The sequence below is a fragment of the Asterias rubens genome, chromosome 4, assembly GCF_902459465.1.
Source record: "Asterias rubens chromosome 4, eAstRub1.3, whole genome shotgun sequence".
NCBI lineage: Eukaryota > Metazoa > Echinodermata > Asteroidea > Forcipulatida > Asteriidae > Asterias > Asterias rubens.
The window spans coordinates 14,770,462-14,789,640 of record NC_047065.1 but is presented as its reverse complement, the minus strand read 5'-3'; the positions used below and the strand labels follow the sequence as shown (position 1 = coordinate 14,789,640).

The 19,179-nt window shown below is 40.3% G+C and overlaps 1 protein-coding gene across 2 annotated transcripts; it reads left to right on the top strand.

Moving 5' to 3' along the window:
• Positions 1–64: 64 nt before the first annotated feature.
• Positions 65–18,536, top strand: LOC117288827 (DNA repair-scaffolding protein-like). 2 transcript variants are annotated; one of them, XM_033769679.1, is made up of 18 exons: positions 65–240; positions 1,771–2,026; positions 2,699–3,027; positions 3,373–3,447; positions 4,165–4,367; positions 4,864–4,961; positions 5,759–5,942; positions 6,797–6,947; positions 7,579–7,817; positions 9,086–9,307; positions 9,946–10,027; positions 10,870–11,022; positions 11,902–12,259; positions 13,805–13,987; positions 15,024–15,114; positions 15,711–15,834; positions 16,424–16,628; positions 17,872–18,536. In XM_033769679.1, exons 1-17 carry the CDS (start codon positions 220–222, stop codon positions 16,601–16,603), a joined length of 2,949 nt encoding a protein of 982 aa, XP_033625570.1. In that variant the 5' UTR covers positions 65–219; the 3' UTR covers positions 16,604–16,628; positions 17,872–18,536. The 2 variants fall into 2 exon arrangements, with proteins under 2 accessions (XP_033625570.1, XP_033625571.1); XM_033769680.1 differs by lacking the exon at positions 65–240 and adding an exon at positions 744–815.
• Positions 18,537–19,179: the final 643 nt, after the last annotated feature.

Sequence of the window (19,179 nt, the reverse complement as noted above, 5' to 3'; positions counted from 1 at the left end):
TTTTTCGATATTGCAACATCGCAAAGGGAAAGTCCGGAATTCCCAGAATTCATTGAAACAAAGATGGCAGCGCCCATGGTCGTCAGTTGTTTATGCACTGTGTGTCGCAGTAGAAACTCGCTGAAATTCATAAAATAGCTGTTGTTTTGTTTTGATTTAAAATAATTTTTGGTCTAAGTAATAACTGATACAGAACTTAATCTGTGTGAGGTATCCAACATGAATCGCACAACTAACAAGGTGAATAACAACCTTTTTATATTTCTTTTATTTAAAAAAAATAAGTTAACGTTGAGTTGAATGACGTTACGCTTGCTTGCGTGCTGACGGATAAAGTTGGGCGCAATCTTTGAAGTTGTCATTTCTTTTTTCAATTCGCGCGGTATGCGCGTTGTGTCATTTTGTGACGGCGCAAACTTTGTTTCCTTGTAAAAATTGTATGCGCAAGATAGCACGGGCACAAACGGGAAATTAAAAGAGGTTAATTAACGGGTCGCACTAAGTACCGACAACTCACGACCCCTCACGACAACTCACGACAACAATTTTTAAATGCACTTTAACAGGACATTTGAATTTAATTTAACTTGTAAATATATGCACAAGAGTCATATGCACCCAAATCACTTTCAAACTGTTGTAAACATTGTATTTTTAAGTGTAAAAAAAAGTGTTTTTTACCCCAAATTTAGTAATGAACGGAAATATCCGCCATGTTGTCTTTCGACGTACTTGGACGATTCTAACAATAAAGGGGCAAGTTCGAGTTGTTGGTCTGCTGTCCGAACTGAAGTGATACTTTTTTCAAAAACTTGGTAGTACTAGGTAGTAGTAGACAGAATGTTGAGAAAGCATGTCTGCTCATGAATTGTATTGTAAAGTTCCAAGCACTGACTGGGGACAAATCACATGCGCTAGCCTAGTGTAGCACTGGCAGCTTGTGTGATAAAATAAACCGCACTGCAACTTGTTGATAAACTTTCTTTTAAAAAGGCCCCAAATTTGATAACTTGTTTGGAAAAACAGCCATCTATATATTGCGGAACGAACCTCAATAGTTCTAAGGACTGTCACTAGAAGTACAAATCGGACTGACTTCAATAACGATTTAGCAAACCAGGGAAAAGAATATTTTGGGAATAAATGACATTCATAAATACCTCAGACAATTTGGCTGTTCCTCTGATTGGTGGAGAGCGCATCTCGTGGGGGTGTTTAAACCTTTGATAATGACAGTGTTTATAATGGGTTGTGAGTGGATATTCTGCGCTAATCTTGGTGCAAGATATTTTTTGTTACGGCAATGCGGACGCTGTCGATAAGTTGGCCCTGCCAGTTCTAAATGGCCGTGAAAGAACTTGTCGCTACCCCTTTATTCCCTTAATAATAACAAATGAAAAAGGCAGACTTGTCTAGTGGGCAATCGACACTCAGTGACACTGACACTCACAGTCACACTGCTGACAATTTATACTCAATCTCAACTCATTGGGTCTCATCAAATACTCCATATTGCTGCCCATTCATCTATTATTATTAATATTATGGTTTGCCAGATATTTCAAACTTTGTCCGCTTTTAGAAAAAAACATCTGATACTTATTTCCTTCTTCGGTCCCATCACATCACAACTTTTAAAACTACATCTGAAGATGTCCGTGTTTCGAATGCCAATGTCTTGTTTGGAACTTGTGAAATTTTGTGAGTGTAATTTAGCAAGTTAATGTTTAACATTTTCAAGTTTATGTTTGTTATTTCTATTTGATTCAGCGCCCCTTGAAAAGAACTGACCAGTTTGACATTGAGTTGTTTACAACTGAGAATCCTCAGAGAGGGAGTGATGATGCTTCAAAGTCTAGCAAAAGGACAAGATACATGATGGGGCAAGCTATCCCTGAGCAAGGGTGGCAGCGTTGTCAGTCGGGCTTTGATGGAGTGATTACAAAGGAGGAAGAGGAGAGAAGAGGGCTGCATCAGTTGAAGAGTAGAGGAGCCAAGAGGTTCAGTCTCAGCTCAACGAAACCTGGTTAGGACTGCACCAGTTTTCACTTGTGGTTTATACATTGGTATTAAATATAAAAAAGTTGTATCCCCTCAAATACACTGGACACTATTGGTAATAGTCGTCAAACACCAGTCTTCTCATTTGGTGTATCTCAAAATAATATGCATAAAATAGCAAACCTGTGAAAATTTGAGCTCAATTGGTCTTCGAAGTTGCGAGATAATGATAAAAATAAAAACACCCTTGTCACACAAAGTTGTGCGCTTTCAGATGCTTGATTTCGAGGCCTCAAATTCTTAATCTGAGGTCTCTTAAATTAAGTTTGTGGAAAATTACTTCTTTCTTGAAAACTACGTCACTTCAGAGGGAGCCGTTTCTCACAATGTTTTATACTATCAATCTCTCCCCATTACTCGTTACTAAGGTTTTATGCTAATAATTATTTTGAGTAATTACCAATAGTGTCCACTGCCTTTAAGGCAATCCCCTGGCTGCCACTTCCCAGGTTGTATCATGAACTTATAGGTGTGATGCCTGGCTGCACAACAGCTAATGATTGTATGGCTTCTGACTGGCACGGGCCCCCTGAACAAAGATGACTAAAAGGGAGACCGCCAACAGAGGGCTAGATAGCTCAGTTTGGTAGTTATTTTTTTGTTATTGTCACATTTGGTTTTGATGTTTGTTTTGCAGCCCAAGAAGGTTCCTCTTTGGACATTGACTGGAGCTCCAGCAGTGAGAGCCTGTCAGATGTTGAGCCCCTCCAGCAGGAGCCACTTAGTACAGAACACCACAAGAGGGCCTCGCACAAGAAGCGAACTATCCGGAAAGCAAGATGCAAGACCAGGTTTCATCAGGGAGCTAAACTTGGGAGGCTTGAGTTAGCTGCAGGAGAAGAGGATGATCTTGATATAGTGGAGGATCTTGAGGAGGGAGGAGGTAAACGGGGCGTGTCTCAGGGAGATGGGAGTAAAACGACCTCGATGACCGAACAAGGCCAGCCCACATTGGAGGAGAAGAAAGTGAGGAAAGAAGACTTATTGTGTAGTTTCTGTGTGGTTCCACAATTTGTGCACACAGCCTTGGTACAGCCTGGCTCATACTTTCTGCGAATGGGAATGAGAAGTGAATTGTGATGGCTGTTTTCACAGCGAATGTTTCGCAGGAGGTGGACACAGTTAAACTATTGCGAATTATTCATTGCGAATTTGTGACGTCAAAATTCATACCGCATTCACACTCACAAGACGTATGTGCACGTTTAAACATGTCCGTGTGATCTACTTAACCAATCAAGAATACGCTGTCCTATCCCTAGGTATTTATGAATATCAGTTTGTAATCTCTCATTGTTTATTTCCACTCAGTCCTCACAGATTCACATATCTGATTATGATTCCCCGTCAGAAGATCAGTTCAACCTTGCATCGAGTTCTCAACAGGTAAGATGATGAAAAGTGCTCAGTCAAAAAAATCACTCAAAAAATTAGTCCTTGAATACCTGTGACATAAGATAAGTTTTGAGAAGAGATTTGAGATTTGTGGTAAAAAGACAAGATCTAAGATTAACTGGTAGAGAGTTCCAGTTGCGTAGCGCAGCTGAAGGAGTGTCGAGACTTGGGTTCAATGAGGAGAAGCTTTGAACTTGATCAAAGATCCCTTGAAATAGTGTAAACTTGAAGTAGTTCAGAGATATATACCTGTAGTGGGGAGCCTTGCCATTAAAGGATTTGGGTACTTTTTCAAAATGTCCCTAGATTTACATTAAACTTACAGGGTTTGAAGATAATGATAGTGGAAAACTTCCCTTCAAATATTACTTACTGAGGTGCTGTAGTTTTTGAGAAATGAGTGAAACAATGTCATGAAAATATGTTTGTAAAATAATAAAATAATTTTCGTCTTCATGACATTGTTTTACTCATTTCCCAAAAATTACAGCACCTCAGCACATAATATTTTCAGGGAAGCTTTCTACTATCATTATCTTCAAACTGTGTAAGTTTAGTGTAAATCTGTGGACATTGTGTTTTTTTGTCCTACAATAGTTACATAGACCCTTTAAATAAAACCAAGGGTAGAACCAATGAAATACATTATTGAGCAACTTCTTCACTGCAATAGTTCTGTATCAATAATACACTGATTGCTTTCTACAGGGATCCAGCTCTCTGCACATCTCTGACCACTCCCCCACCCCTCAACCGTCACCGGTCCAAAGCCCCTCCAAAGAGAGTCCTAGAACTGGAACCGAACTACTTAAACGTCTCAAACTACCAGAGAGGACCCCTGACAAAGAGGGCGCTACAGGGGGACCTAGCGGAGGCGGGGATTCGGGGAAAAAAAAGAAAAAGTTTGTCAGGTATTCTGAATAACTACTGTTTCAAAACTGATGAATTTGCTTTAAAGGCAGGGTGTACTTTTACTAATTGGCAATGATCAGTATCCTCACTTGGCGCATCCCAACATATCTCTAAAATAACAAACCTGTGAATCCTGTGAAACCTGGTCATTGAAGTTGCAGGAAAATAATGAAAGAAAAAAAAAACCCTTGTTGCATAGAATTGTGTGTTTTCAAATAGTCTAAAACTACTTTAAAGGGTGTCATTTTTAACAATGATTTATAGGGTCAATGTCTCTCCAGTGCTCTTTACCAAGTAAGTTTGGCAAATTTATGTATTTTAAAAAGCTACTCACTATTGACAATGCACTGAATGTGTTTTTGTGCATAGAAACAACTCTTGAAAAAGCTAAGGAGTAATTCCCAACAGCAACATTTGGAGATATTTGAAGGCAATGTGCCCTTTTATTATTTTTGAGAATTAAGTTTTTAGATTGATTTGTGAATATTTTTCCAGGGGCGGTTTAGCTGAAGATTTACAGAGAGTGATGAACAGGGAGAAATCCTCCATGGCGTTCTGGTCTCATCGAACAATAGACACGGCAGCAACAAACCGTAAGATCACAATCTTCATTTGCTTGAGGGTGGGGTGGGAGCCTGTCAGGTTAATGTGGGTGCATTCGATTAGCTTCCGGGGTCAACCCCGATCTGCCCGCGGTATGTTCAACTAGCTTTGACATCACTCCAGGGGGCTCACCCGGGTCAGCCCAAGTGCCCTGCTTGCGGAACAGGTCACTTGGGGGGCCGGCCCGAGGTGACGTCACAACAAGATGGTGAGTGATTGTTCGATTAGCTCTTGTCAGGGGCTCACCCGAGTGAGCACCGCGGGGTTGACACAGGGAAGCTAATCGAACGCACCCAGTAGTGGCATCTTTCCTCGCCTTCGACCTCTACGACCCTGGCTCAAATCGATTGGGTTTTCAGTCCCTACTTGACGAGTTTCTGGCAGTGGTTGCTGAATGCACCGCTGCACTTTGTGAAGTGTAATGTATTTTGTGAATACTTGCACAAGTCTATTTGTTTTAAAGTGACGTCACGTAGCCCGCACTGGGCTCCGCCATGTTAAGCTCGTGTTTAGTTTACATGTCAGTAAAACGGAATGGTGTTCAGCTCACAATAAATGCTTTGAAGTTCAGAATTACAAATACAATTGAGTGTTCTATGTATAGTTAGTGATACTAGGAGTAGTCTAAGGTGTTTTAGAAATGAGTCTCATAATTCAACAACTTAAACAAGTTGCCTTGAGACGCCCGAAGATAAAGTGCTTTTTAGAGACTAGTTGTTAACCTAGTCTCTGGAAAATCTCCCAATGTTACAGTTTAACTCTCACTTAATTGTCTTTTATCTTTTAGAGAGTCCTGCACTTGACCTTCTCGTCCTATCTTTGGAGGAGGTCAGGGGATTGTTCATCACCCGATGCCAGATGCAACCTTTGACCTCCGAGGTCAATGAGGAAACGCTTGTGCTGTTTTCTCAAGCCAATGGGAGACAGTTGAAGCTTGGATTGGGGTCAAGGGTCAGAGTTCATCCTCCATGGTATGGAAACAATTGAACCGGTCACTGTCATGAGATTTCTTTTGTTTTGGGATGGGAGCTGTGAGGGTTGTTCGTTTTTCAGGTTTTGTGTTTGGTACGCTGCTCCGTTTGCTGCAATAGTCTTAGTTCAATTAAAGTCAATTTTAAAGGAACACGTTGCCTTAGAACGGTCGAGTTGGTCTATAAAAACCGTTTGTAACCATTTATTATAAAATGCATATGGTTAGAAAGATCTTCTGAAAGTAGAATATAATGATCCACACAAGTATGACTCGAAATCGCGTGGTTTTCCATTTACTTTGCGAACTAACACGGTCGGCCAGTTATGGGAGTCAATTTTTTTGTTTTTCACCCCATAAATGGCCAACCGTGTTAGTCGACGATGTAAAAGGAAAACTGTGCAATTTTGAGGCATGTTTGTGTGGATCATTGTATCCTACTTTTACTACATCTTTCTACCCATATGCATTTTATAACAAACGGTTATAAACGGTTTTTATAGACCAACTCGTCCGATCCAAGGTAACGTGTTCCTTTAAGTCAACTCTTAGCATCTATTGAAAGTTATAACCCAGTTAAAAGAAATTTTCTTTCAAACCTTCGTCATCTTGTAGATATTGTTCGTTTGTTTAGATGATCTTCCTGTCAAGGGAACTCGGCAAGCTCTCGAAAGGGCATATAAAAACCAAGCTGGCAACAGCAAATCTCTCTCATACAAACATTGGTTTAATGTCTAGGAATATGAGTTACACAAATCAAGAAATTGTGATTCAGTAACTAGACGACAATACTGACTTTAGTCGTTGTGATATCAGCGGTTAGCTCATGATCACCATTTTTTTCTTTTCATTTAGGCAGAAGTTGACTCTACCGGACTACAAGCAGCCTGTGATTCTTTGCACCTATTTCTGTCAGTCAGTGGAGGATGGCACAGAGGGTGGCGAGCAAACGGGGAATCAAGCCTCGTTGTTCCCGAACATGATGAGTGGTCCCTCACTGGGAGAGGTATGTCTCAACATATTCTACTTAACAAGTCAGCAATGACCAAAAGTAGTTTTGTTTTAATGAGGCCATACAGCCTCAAATGTATCTTCTCAGCCCAATTCAAGTATTGCAGGTCTAAGAAAACTCCGTTCCTTTTTAACAGAGTAAATCATGGAGATTACGATTCCAAATGTTCTCCACACAAAAACGCCAGTTATAAACTGCAGAGTTCTCTTACACAAGGATCTTAACGAAACTCATTTTCCAAGCATCTTTTCATTTGCCTTGTACGGTCTAAATGTGACTGTCTTCCTACTGTTCCAGGCCTTGCGCTTAAGCTATTGATGAAGTAACCCACCTGGCAGTTTACTCTGCAACTGACTTGCCCCAGAAAGTTTAGGAAATTGTTTACAGAAAAAATTTGTTCATAAATCACTAAGCTTTGAAACTATAATTTAACAATCATTTTCAGGACAGTTCTTTTCAGAACTAAGAACTCTGAAAAAATCTACGCTGCTGTGATAAAAAAAGTTCCAAAAGAACCAAATAAACACTGATTTTCTCCTTACTGATTTTGTATAATACCTTTCCGTTTAAGTTTTTTTCTTGCTGTCATTCTCTATTTTTCGTCAACATCTTATATCTCTGATAGCAACTGAGGCCACTACAACTCTTCCAGCCAAGGCCGATTCCAGCCCAAACAACGACCAAGTCCACTTTGCAGTCAGTACTGCCACAATCTACAGAGGCCCCAAAAGGCCAAGTATCCGATTCCTTCCTGGACAGCATAGCACAGACCGGTATGTATTCCTCAGCAGGCATGTGTGTGGTGGCGACTTTTCACAGAGTGTACCACAGGAGATGTCTCCCGGAGGCTACCTTAGCAAGCAGGTTAGAAAGAAAATATTTCAATTCAATTCAATTCAACAGTATGTTAATTCCATACTCTTTTTGGAAAGAAAAAACAATTGTGAGAATTGAATAGTACATAGAAATGTAACAAAATCAAGAGCCCATGAAACTGTACCAAGAAAATATAATTTTAAAGCAAATAATAAATAAATAACTAGGAATTCACTATTCACTAAGAGAGGAATGAGAGCATAATATGCTGAGGCCCCTTTCCTATATCGTCAATATCTTTGTTTGAGGTGCCAGTAAAAAGCCATACAACCTGTAACTGCTGTTTAGCCAGAGATAACACCCAAGTTTATGATATAACCTGTGGAACAGCCAGAGGATCACCTTAAGGGGATGTGACTTTTCATATCAGATATCAAATAACAAACCACAAGGGAAACTGGGTAAATTTTTAATGATCTGGGGGTTGAACAAAGACAAATTGACTAAAACGGGATTTGAACCAGCGACCTCCGAAAACATGCCCTGCACTCTACCAATTCAATAATAATATCGAAGTCTTATATAGCGCACGTAATTACCAAACAAGGTACTCATGGCGCTGAGTATGTACAAACTTTCAGAAAGATAGGTTGTTGCAGTAATGAATTTTGAGACCCAATTAGTTACCACCATATAAGGGTTGACAAGGTGCTACGGCGCATTAAGCAGCCACAGCCAGGAACACCGGGGCGCACCCCTTTCTCTTTTCGATAAGTGCACTGTTTTTTTTTACATGCGTTACACAACACATGGGACCAACGGCTTTACGTCCCATCCGAAGGACGAAGCAATGGTCAAGTGTCTTGCTTAAGGACACAAGTGTCACTGCTGGGGATTCGAACCCACACTCTGCTGATCAGAAACACCAGAGTTTGAATTCGGTGATCTTAACCGCTCGGCCGCAACACTTCACTGTTTATGTACATGTACATGTATGTTTTAATTAATTTTTTTTTTTTTTTTGGTTTTACCCATATACACCTATGTGTGTAGCACTGTATACTCAGTACTTTCCCGAGTCCTGTGAAAAAAATCACAGGCATTTTACTTGGGTGGGATTCGAACCCACGACCCTTGCAATTCTAGAGCAGTGTCTTACCAACTAGACCACCGAGATTGCCCGGTAGCTAGAGGCAGTTCGAATCCTATGTTTTAGCAGCGGGTACTGCAAATGATTTACCATCTATTAAATACATGTATGTTGGCAGTCTCCCTCTATTGTCAATATCTTTATCTTTATCTTTATCTTTACACAGGAAGTTTTTAAGTCACTCCCATGCGGTGCCTGCCAAGCATTCCACACAGTGGACCCTACTCATCCAGGACAGCCAGGGGGTCTTCTGTGAGCTTCAGGTGACCCTAGCAGGCACTGGGGAGGAGGATGAGGAAGAGGAATGGAGGCGGTGTTTGAGACATGGAGAAAGGAAGACGTTCGTCTTCTCTGGACTCAAAGTGATGAGACGAGTAAATAGAACAAGGTGAGGTCAAAGGTCGGGTCTAGATATATTTGAACTTAAGTTAAAGAAAAGTTTTTATATTTAAACACAAGTACCAGAACTTTGTCTGTGCATGTAGTAAAAGTCAAACCATATACTACTACTTCTTTTGTTCCCATTATATGCATAGTCAAGATTATCCATGCATGTTTTGTTTTTAATTTTTTATTTTATTTAAAACACTTATCTTGCCCCAAATCTCCTGTTGTCCTGAGTAATATTTCCTTCTGCCCTTTGCAGGAAAATACTGCCCAAACAGTTTTTTTTTTCAATTTGGCAAATCCAACAAGAAAACTTTATGAACCATTTGTTTTGGCCATTACTTTTGCAAACCACGGCTTTTATTGGACTCAAGCTTCAGGAATATCCACTTGTCTAAAGCTCTGTACCAAAGCCTACAATTTCAAGGTTACTGCTGAAGCCGGAGCAAAAAGGGTTCAAAGAGGGCCACTGTTTCTCAAAAACATTATCAGTTGCGATGAAATGTTTACAGGTTGCTTGTATGGTATTATAAGGACTGGAAAGTCTTTGCTCTTCCAGAAAACTAACAATGTATGTCAATGTTGATGTTGAAGAAGTAAAGTGTATTACCCCTATGCTGTTTTGTCTCTCTATTTCAGATCTCCAGGGTTGTTTTCGTTAATTGATTCAATGTGGTCCCCTTGTGAAGGAACAACCTGTCAAACAGACACAGAATCACAGGTAACCTTTAACCCCCTGACTATTCCCAATCACCCTTAAAGAGATGGCTATGTTCAGAAAACTGTCTCCTTGGTCTTTTTAAATTTTTGTCATTATTATATTACCATACATCACAAGGTCAGACAGCCACTTCAACGTGAGCGCTACACTGAGGGCTATCAACCCAAATCAACTGTTACCCAGGGCAGTTGCCACCTACTCCTGGGGCTGAAACAGGGTTATCCCCTTCACAGTCCGTAAGGATGTAGGCATGGGTATCATCCACTGGGATCCTGGCTGGTACAGCAAAATGCACTACCTTCCCAATTTTTTACGAGGCAAATATGGTTTAAGTACTTTGCTCAATGGCACAAGTGTCATGACTGGGCTTGCAACCTTCACTCTACTGCTGACCAGAGCTTGGGTCCAGTGAACTGTACCACTCGTCCATGAACGAAGACACACCTTACACCCATGACATTCCAGCCCTGATGTAGTGTCGATCGCTAACAATAATGTATAAGAATGCCTTTCACTAAGACTAAACAAATTATTTCATTTATTGATTCTGACTGTGAGGCTAGGGGCTCTTTTGAAAGGTAAACTTACTGTACTAGCCAAGAACCCAATGAAGAGAAGACAAGGAAAGAAGTTCCAGTTTTAGATGTGGGAAGAAAACCCTACTTAATTATTCCAGGGAAAACCCATGCAGTCATGTAGGGACTGAAAACCCAATCCACATACATGTAGTGCCCCCGGTGGGATTCCCAGAGGTTGAAGGCGAGGTAAGACACCACTACATCAACCTGACCACCCATGCTTTCATATAACTGTCTGTACATAATTTTTTTGATAAACCACAGGATTCTAAGTCACAGGGACTTGTAGCGCCACAAAGCTTCTGCTACATCTTGGGAGTGCAGACATTGAAGAATTCCATCAGAGAGGAGGGGACGCACCGAGTGAGAATACCTTACAGAGAACCTGTAATAAACACCCTGGGGGAAATTGAAAAGGTAGCTGCAGTTTGCTCAATTGTTTATGTTTGTTATAAAGGAATTGTAATTATTTGTCGGGTTCTGGATAGTCTTGAGTCCAAGACCTTACTAACAGAGGGCTTTTCTTTTCGTTCTTGAACTCATTCCATTAAAGGCAGGCTTTTCCTTCTAATTCATCCCTAGAGAGGGCGTGCTTTCGATCTTGAATTAATCGCGGCTGATGATTGTCTGTGACACCCTCTGTTGTTGCAAATGATCCATTTCGGTGCAAACCAAGAAGAGTGACGCCCTCTGTTGTTGGAATTGATCCATTTAAGCTGCAAAGGTATTGGAACCAAGACTCGGCACTGGATGGGTTGAAGGTAGAAGAGTGTTATAAGCAAACGCATATATGCACAAATGCGGCTTGCATGTAAGCCAGCTAGTAAGCTTACCAGCTAGAGGGCAGTCAGATTTATTACAATATTTTATTATACACATATTTGCTGGCATAATTTGGTAACTAGTGTATGTCTATTCCCCCTCGGGCCTGTGAGTAACCAGAAGAGGGACCTATTTTCCGAGGCTGGCGAGTCATTATGTGTTTTATAACACACTTCGTTCTTAAAGGTGAAATAAGAGAAGAAACTTGGAAAAGAAAGGAAGTTGTTTTTTTTGTAGTTCCTGGTTCATGTCAAGAGATGGCGCTGTAACCTGTCACTATTTTAAAAGACTATGTCCGGTCGGGCACTATTCCCGCAAAACACATGCGCGCGAACACTAGACTATATTAGTTCACCCCACGTGACCGTGTTTCAGCCAACCAGAATACAGAACAAGCAAGAGGTGTGTTATAAATGCTGATAGTGATAGTTCCATATCACTTATATGTGTTTATTTTTATTGCCTTTTTTACAGATGTCAGATATTAGCAATCAGCGAGTAGCCTGTTATGCCAAACTAGTGTATGCTCATCCCGTTATCGATCCCCACACTGCGTCTCAACAACCTCAGTCCGAAACACCTACCACAGACTGGCACCTCTTCCTCACAGACCACTCACTATCTCCAATAGCAGAAGATTTAGCAACAAAGACTGAAAAGAACTCGGGGAATGTGACTGGAATGCTCGGTGATGAGCGGTGCCGGGTGGGTCGAGGCACCAGACTCATGTATGTTTATGTGAGGAGATCCTGCAGTGCAGTGGAATGTGAAAAGGACTGCTTTGGAGTTCCAGGTTGTCTGGTTCTTCTGAGAGATTTATGCTGTGAACAAGGTATGGCTGTGTCTAGGGGCCAATTTCTTAGGGCTGCTTAAGCACAAAAAGTTGCTAAGCACTAAGCATATTAAAATTACACTTACCAGAATAGGGTTACCAGCCAACCTAGCATGTCACAAGTACAATTGTGACTGGTTACCTGCTCATTTTTGCTTAATAAGCAGCTCTATGAAATCGCCTACTGGTAAAGCGACTGTAGCTATGGCTATATGGCTACAGATACAACTTGAAAGGATGGGTTTTTGCAGTGAGCTAGCCATAGCTGTTGCCAAAACTGCCAAGTAAATTGCAGCCTAAAGTCATGTTCATACTTGCTACTACTGTGAATTTGAAGTGAACTTTGGCGTCAAAGCTCTGTTTTTGCTACATTCTTTCAAATTGCGAAATTTGTGACGTCAAAATTCTAAATCGCTTTAAGCACTTTATAAGTTTCTTTACTTTTATACTTATTACTCATACATACATGTATCATTAAAGGATTTGGGTACTTTTTGTAACACAAAACACACGTCCACAAATTTGCATCAAACTTATACCGTTTGAAGATAATGATAGTAGAAAGCGTACCTTAAAATATTAGTTGCTGAGGTGCTGAAATTAGTAAAAAAATGTCAAGAAAATATGTTTTTAGATGCTAAAATAATTTTTCGTCTCGTGATCACTGAGACGAAAATTATTTTCACGACATTGTTTTACTCATTTCTCAAAAACTACAGCACCTCAACAAGTAATATTTTCAGGGAATCTTTCTACTATCATTATCCATTAGCTTCAAACTGTGTAAGTTTAATGTAAATCTGTGGACATTGTGTTTTTTGTCATACGAGAAGTACATAGACCCTTTAAACAACTGGCTTACAATGTTTACAATGTTTACAACCTGAAGAGGTTTTCAACTAGTGGTTTAAACCCGCGCCGAGACCTGGACTTTATCGAGACGAAGTCGAGGTATATTATCAAGAACCAGGCCTCGGCGGGTTTAAACCACTAGTTGAAAACTGATTCAACACACTTTGATTCCCATTCAAATACCTTTTCAGTCAAAAAACATCAACACTTTTTGGTCAAAAGGTAAAATAAATGCAAAAATTATAACTATTCAATGATTTCTTTCAACACAACACGACTGCAGCTATGAAATGGTTAGGCCCTCGGGTAAACAACTCCTTAAAAGGAGATGCTGTGCGCGTCTTGCGTAATGCGTGATGTGGCACAACCGTTTCGGCCGTTGCTCTCGACCAATTGGAATGAAGAAACTGTCTTATTATGCACAGTTGCAAGCGCGCGTGTCACGCCCATGTTATGACACTTTTTTACTGGTGTTATATCATCCGTTCAAACAACACCTCGTGATGCCCTCTCTACCAATCAGAATGGATAAACTGTCTTAGGTATTATGAGTGTGTTTTTTTAGTCAGAGAGCTTGTGGCTGGCCCCTAGGTTTTCTGGCATATAGATGCCTGCAGATAGCACCCATAGAAGGGTATCATAATTAAAGTTAGCTTTGTATACCTTTCATTGAAATTTTATGATATAACACAGGTCATCTGCATGCGGATACATACACCAACATCGACAATCTCACTGAAAGCCAAACTGAGAAGACTGAGAGGAGTTGCAGTCCTCAAGATGGGAACCTCATCCATCGATTATCAACCCTCCCTATCCCTCCGTTACCGGATCTTGGTCTTCATAGTGATCAACATACTCTTGTCTCTATCTCAGGTAAGAGCAATCAATGACGAGCTCTTGCCAAATGGAAGGGCGTCCACAAAGAGCAAGTTCGAGTGCGCACATTTAGTCCACCAGTGGTCGACCACAGACTAGCAACGCACATGCGCAGTGATGTACTCACCCGAACGACTCGTTGGTAGTCTAGTCAACCTTCCACCTTTTTGCTAAAGTGTCACTGGTTCCCTTCTGCGCTTAACACATGTTATAATGGAACATGCTGTTGGGACCAGTGAAGAAACCATGGGCTCGAGGCTGGTTCCAAATGGTCGACCACAGTAGTCAACCAATGGTCGACCAGCCTGGGTTCTAGTCAAAATGGTCAACCTTTAGTTAATCATTGTGCACACTCGAACTTGCTCATAGATATGCAGGTTTTAATCTTTGGCACAATTTAATAGAGCTGCTCAACACAAAAAGTAGTTTATAACGCAACAAACTTACTCTGGATTATTGTGTTGGCGTCTTACCAACTGAGCTATCTAGCCCTATGTTGGCACTCTCCCTATTTTGTCAATGTCCCTATCTCTCCCTATTTTGTCAGTGTCTTTGTTTGGGATGCCAGTCAGAAATTGTTTACTGCCGCGTAGCCAGGGATCACATGCATCTTTACGATGCAGCCTGGTAGGGGATGCAAGTTTTTATTACAGATATCAAATAATAAACCACAAGGTTTTGTCTGCTTATAATAATGTTTTTATCAATATTGTGTAATTTTTATTGTTATACATTGTTATATTTATATTCATATTTAAATTTATATTTATACATAGTTTTTAACGATTCCTGTAAGTGGCGGCTTTCCGCTGTTGGATGTCAATAAATAAAAATAAGTTTAAAAAAAAGGGAAACTAACTGGGTACATTTAAAACAATTGGGGATTGACGAAGACAAATTGACTAGTGCAGGATATGAACCCATGACCTCTGGATTACCATGCTGGCGCTCTACTAACTGAGCTATCTAGTCCTATGATGGAAACTTCCTATACCCCTACGTGACATTTTCTTCCTTGGTTGTGATTTCTAAGGTGTGGTGACTGGAGTGGATGAAGCAACAGCCTACAGCTGGCCAGCGTGTGACACCTGCGGCAATGACAGACTCCAAGTTGATCCCAACAGGTAAATAACTTATATAAATATTTTACTTTAGGGCAGAGCAGGCGTATGGCTCCATCTCACCTGGTACTGTATTCAATCAATCAATCAGAGGGAATTAAAAATTCAGCCCCCAAATCAACCAAAGTTGTTCAAAGGCGCTCAAGACAGTTGGATGAAATTAATTTTGATACACTTGTTTGAATAGAAAACATTTGAGGAGTTTCTTGAAAGTGTGAATAGTGTTAGCATCCTTGATGTGGTTAGGGAGAGTGTTCCATTCTTTTGGTCCAAAACAGGAGAGTGAGCGATCTGCAAATGACATAGCATGGGGTTTTGGGCACAATAAACTGATAGGAAGATGTGGATGATCTAAGCTGTCTGCATTGTGGTTGCAGCTATAGTAAGTCAGATATGTAGGATGGCGACTGTTTATGGAGAGCTTTGTACGCAAGAAGAAGAACTTTAAATTTGATATGCTGTTGTAAAAGGAGCCAGTGAAGAGTATTAGATTCATCTTATGAGTTTAAATATTTTTTACTGAATCCTTGGTGTAATTTTTGTTATAAAAGAACAGTGATGTATGACTCATTTATATAAGAATGTTTGTTTTGATACAGTGGCTCCGAGTTGCACTGCAAGGTGTGTCAAAGGTCGGTGACCTCCCCCTCGACCCGAATGCATCTTGAGATAACTATGGATACTCCTGCGTTAGGTCAAGGAGAAGCAAAAATCAAAGTTCAGGTACGAGAATTTGTTTTATTTATTATATATATCAGTAGTGTATATGCGGCATAATGTCATGGCTGCTGATCAGTCTAGTTCACCGGACCCAAGATCTGGTGCTGTCAGCAGCAGATTGTGGGTTTGAATCCCAGTCGGGACACTTCTGACCTTGAACAAGGCACTTAACCATAGTTACTTTAAATAAATTGGGAAGGCAGTGCAATGTGTTCCCCTAGTCGGGCTCTTGGTGGATTATACTCTTGCCTACGTCCTTACGGACTGTGAAGAGGTTAATCCTGTTAAGTGTAGCCCTCGCCTTGAGAGTGGCATTTTGGCCTTGTGAGTTGGGCGATACCTCATTTAAAAAAATAGGGACTTGATGATTGCTCATAATTAAAACTTTATGAAAAACAAAAGTCTGATTTTAATAAGAAATTTCAGATCTGAAACCAATCTATTCTTTCTCATCTTGTAATGCAACATAATTCAGCTTTGTGTAGCCAGTTGGTTGTTTCATCAAAAAGAAAAGAATGAGTGAATACTTCCAACGATCAGCTCTCATCAATCCCCTCCCCCTCCTTGTCCCTGTTATTAATTTCTTCAACAGCTACTGCAGTCCAGTATCGAGCAGGTACTTCCCCCTCTCAGCAGCCAGGAAGACGGCTACGACATGCAATGCATCATGGGAATCAACATCGGACCAATCAGTTGCTTCCTGAGGACCGTCTCTAGGCAGCATGGGGAACCTGTGAACTTTGACCTCGAGGAAGTATCCCTTGAACCATGACCATGATACATCCTCTAAAAACAAGGTAGAGGACACTTTTGTTCTTGACCCAATTCACCTGACATCACCATCAGAAAAATCTTTGATGCACCATTTGGTGGGCAATGTCACTGTGCGTTATTCAGTGAAGTGCCCAGTTTAGGCGAAGAGGTGTTTACTGCCCACCAATGGTGAGCATGGCACAGTTGCCACGCGCATGGCGTGCGTGCAAGGGGTCAATAGCTGTGTTTCTTCTTTCCTGCCATCAAGCATTCCCCCCCCCAATGTCATTACTTTCAGTATCCACTCTTTATTCAATCCGATCAATACTTCTATTGATCTCTTTTAAAAGTGAGTGGCTAAGAGACCGAGATTTCATTGGTTTCTTACCTCAAAAGGTCTATTTCACAAAAGGGGTGCATCATAAAAAAGAACACAAAAGTGATATGCAAAAGAAAACAAACAACACCCTCAAGGAGAGCAAAGGGAATGCACCAAAAATGCATCAACAATCGACAGTTGACAGGCTGCTTTCCCTATATCCGGCTCTTGTTCAACCCCAAATAATTTAAAGGCACTGGACACCTTTGGTTATTGTCAAAGACCAGTATTCTCACTTGGTGAGCATAATGAAAGGCAAAACACCCTCATTGCACAAACTTTTGTGCTTTCAAGATGCCTTGTAAAAGGCTTCAGGCCTGCTGAAGTCAATTAATGTTTGAGTGAGAATTAACCTCTTTCTCAAGAACTAGGTTACTTCTGAGGGAGCTGTTTCTCACAATGTTTCATACTGTCAACAGCTCTCCATTATTCGTTACCAAGTAAATTTTTATGCTAACAATTTTTGTGAGTAACTACCAACAGTGTCCTGGGGTGGATTTCACAAAGAGTTAGGACTAATCCTAACTTAGGACTAGCCCTAGGAGCTATACAATTGCATGGATAGTCCTAAGTTAGGACGAGTAACTGGTCCTAACTCGAGATAAGACTAGTCCTAACTCTTTGTGAAATCCACCCCAGTGCCTTTAAAGCATAAACCTAGTAAGTTTCTCTTGTGGTTATTATTTGATGTATAAAGATAAATCCATACCAAGGTTTGTACATTTGAGTCTTTCCCCAATGAATATCAAAGATGCTATTTATAAGTCAATCCTATTTTTAAATCCACAACAGCTTCGTGGGGTGAACATCTAATTCTGATAGTAGTTTTCTGCACTAGCACCTTCTGGTTGTGATTCTTAAAAGAATCGGTATCACTTTAACTCTTTTCTTTTTGTCCCTGGTTTCAGGAAGCGTGTTTGGAAGTCCCGTGAACAACCAAGAGAAATGTAATGAGACTGTCATCGAGGAAAAGATCGCCATGGTCTTGTGAAATATTGCAAGTCATTAAAAGTTTGTTGATACTATGCTTGGTAATCACGATGATTGTCATGACTAAACGAGCTACATTTGGTAAACGGAGCATTAGTATAAGCACAAGTTTGTGTATGGACTTTGATCAAGTGTTGTTGTTTTGCAGAGGCTGTTGTGAAATTTTAGGGGATATATTTGGTTTTTGCTTCTTCAATTAAAAAATGAAACGTTATGTTGAAACTACCAAACTGAACCTGGGATGTATTGCTCGGTTGTTGTAAACACTGTGACGTCTTCACAGTTAGACTTACTAACTTTTAACTCAGTGTAAAGGTTTTCACTACAGGCCTATGGGGATTGTTTCACTAAAGGGGGGGTGTTCTGTTTAGCAGAGTTTTTTAATGCAGCATTTTCTGTTTAATGCAGCTCTGTGAAATTGGGCCATGGTTTACACAGGTACGGTCCAAAGAATTGTTTCCAGTGTTTTTCTGAATGCTGCAGTTGGGCAGTGCATGCTGGTCAAAGTATGCATTAAAGGCACTGGAAACCTTTGTGGACACCTTTGGTAATTGTCAAAGACCAGTCTTTTCACTTGGTGTATCTCAACATATGCATAAAATAATAAACCTGTGAAAATTTGAGTTCAATTGGTTATCGAAGTTGCGAGATAATAATGAAAGAAAAACACCCTTGTCACACAAAGTTGTGTGCATTCAGATGCTTGATTTTGAGACATCAAAATCAAATTGAAGTACATATCGAAATGAAGTACATTTCAAAATATGTTAAAATTTGCTCGGCAGAAACGAGTTACCAGCCAAATATTTCATCAAGTGTACATTGTTGGTAATGGTGCCCTGTCATGATTATTGCTTAGCATTAGCAAAGAGGCATAATAAGAGGTATTTTCTGCTAACAGCTTTATGAAGTTGGGACTGTTGTTAAGTCGATTAATCAGCTCTGAAATGATAGTCGGGAAGAACAAAAAAATTGGGTCAAAGAGTACTAGCATCTTGTCTATGAATTCAGAACATTTATATAATGTTGAATTTGAATTTGTGCCCAAAAAGTTTTGTTTCACTTTTAAGAGTTTTTCCTACAGTTTTTCCCATTTTCTTGTTGAACAAAATTTACTGTATTGTTTGTTACTATTTTGTTGGTGATACCACTATGTTGCTTCTACACTTTCCCTATTAAATTCACATTCATGAATTAAATAGCACCAGTGTTCTTTTGTGTCATTC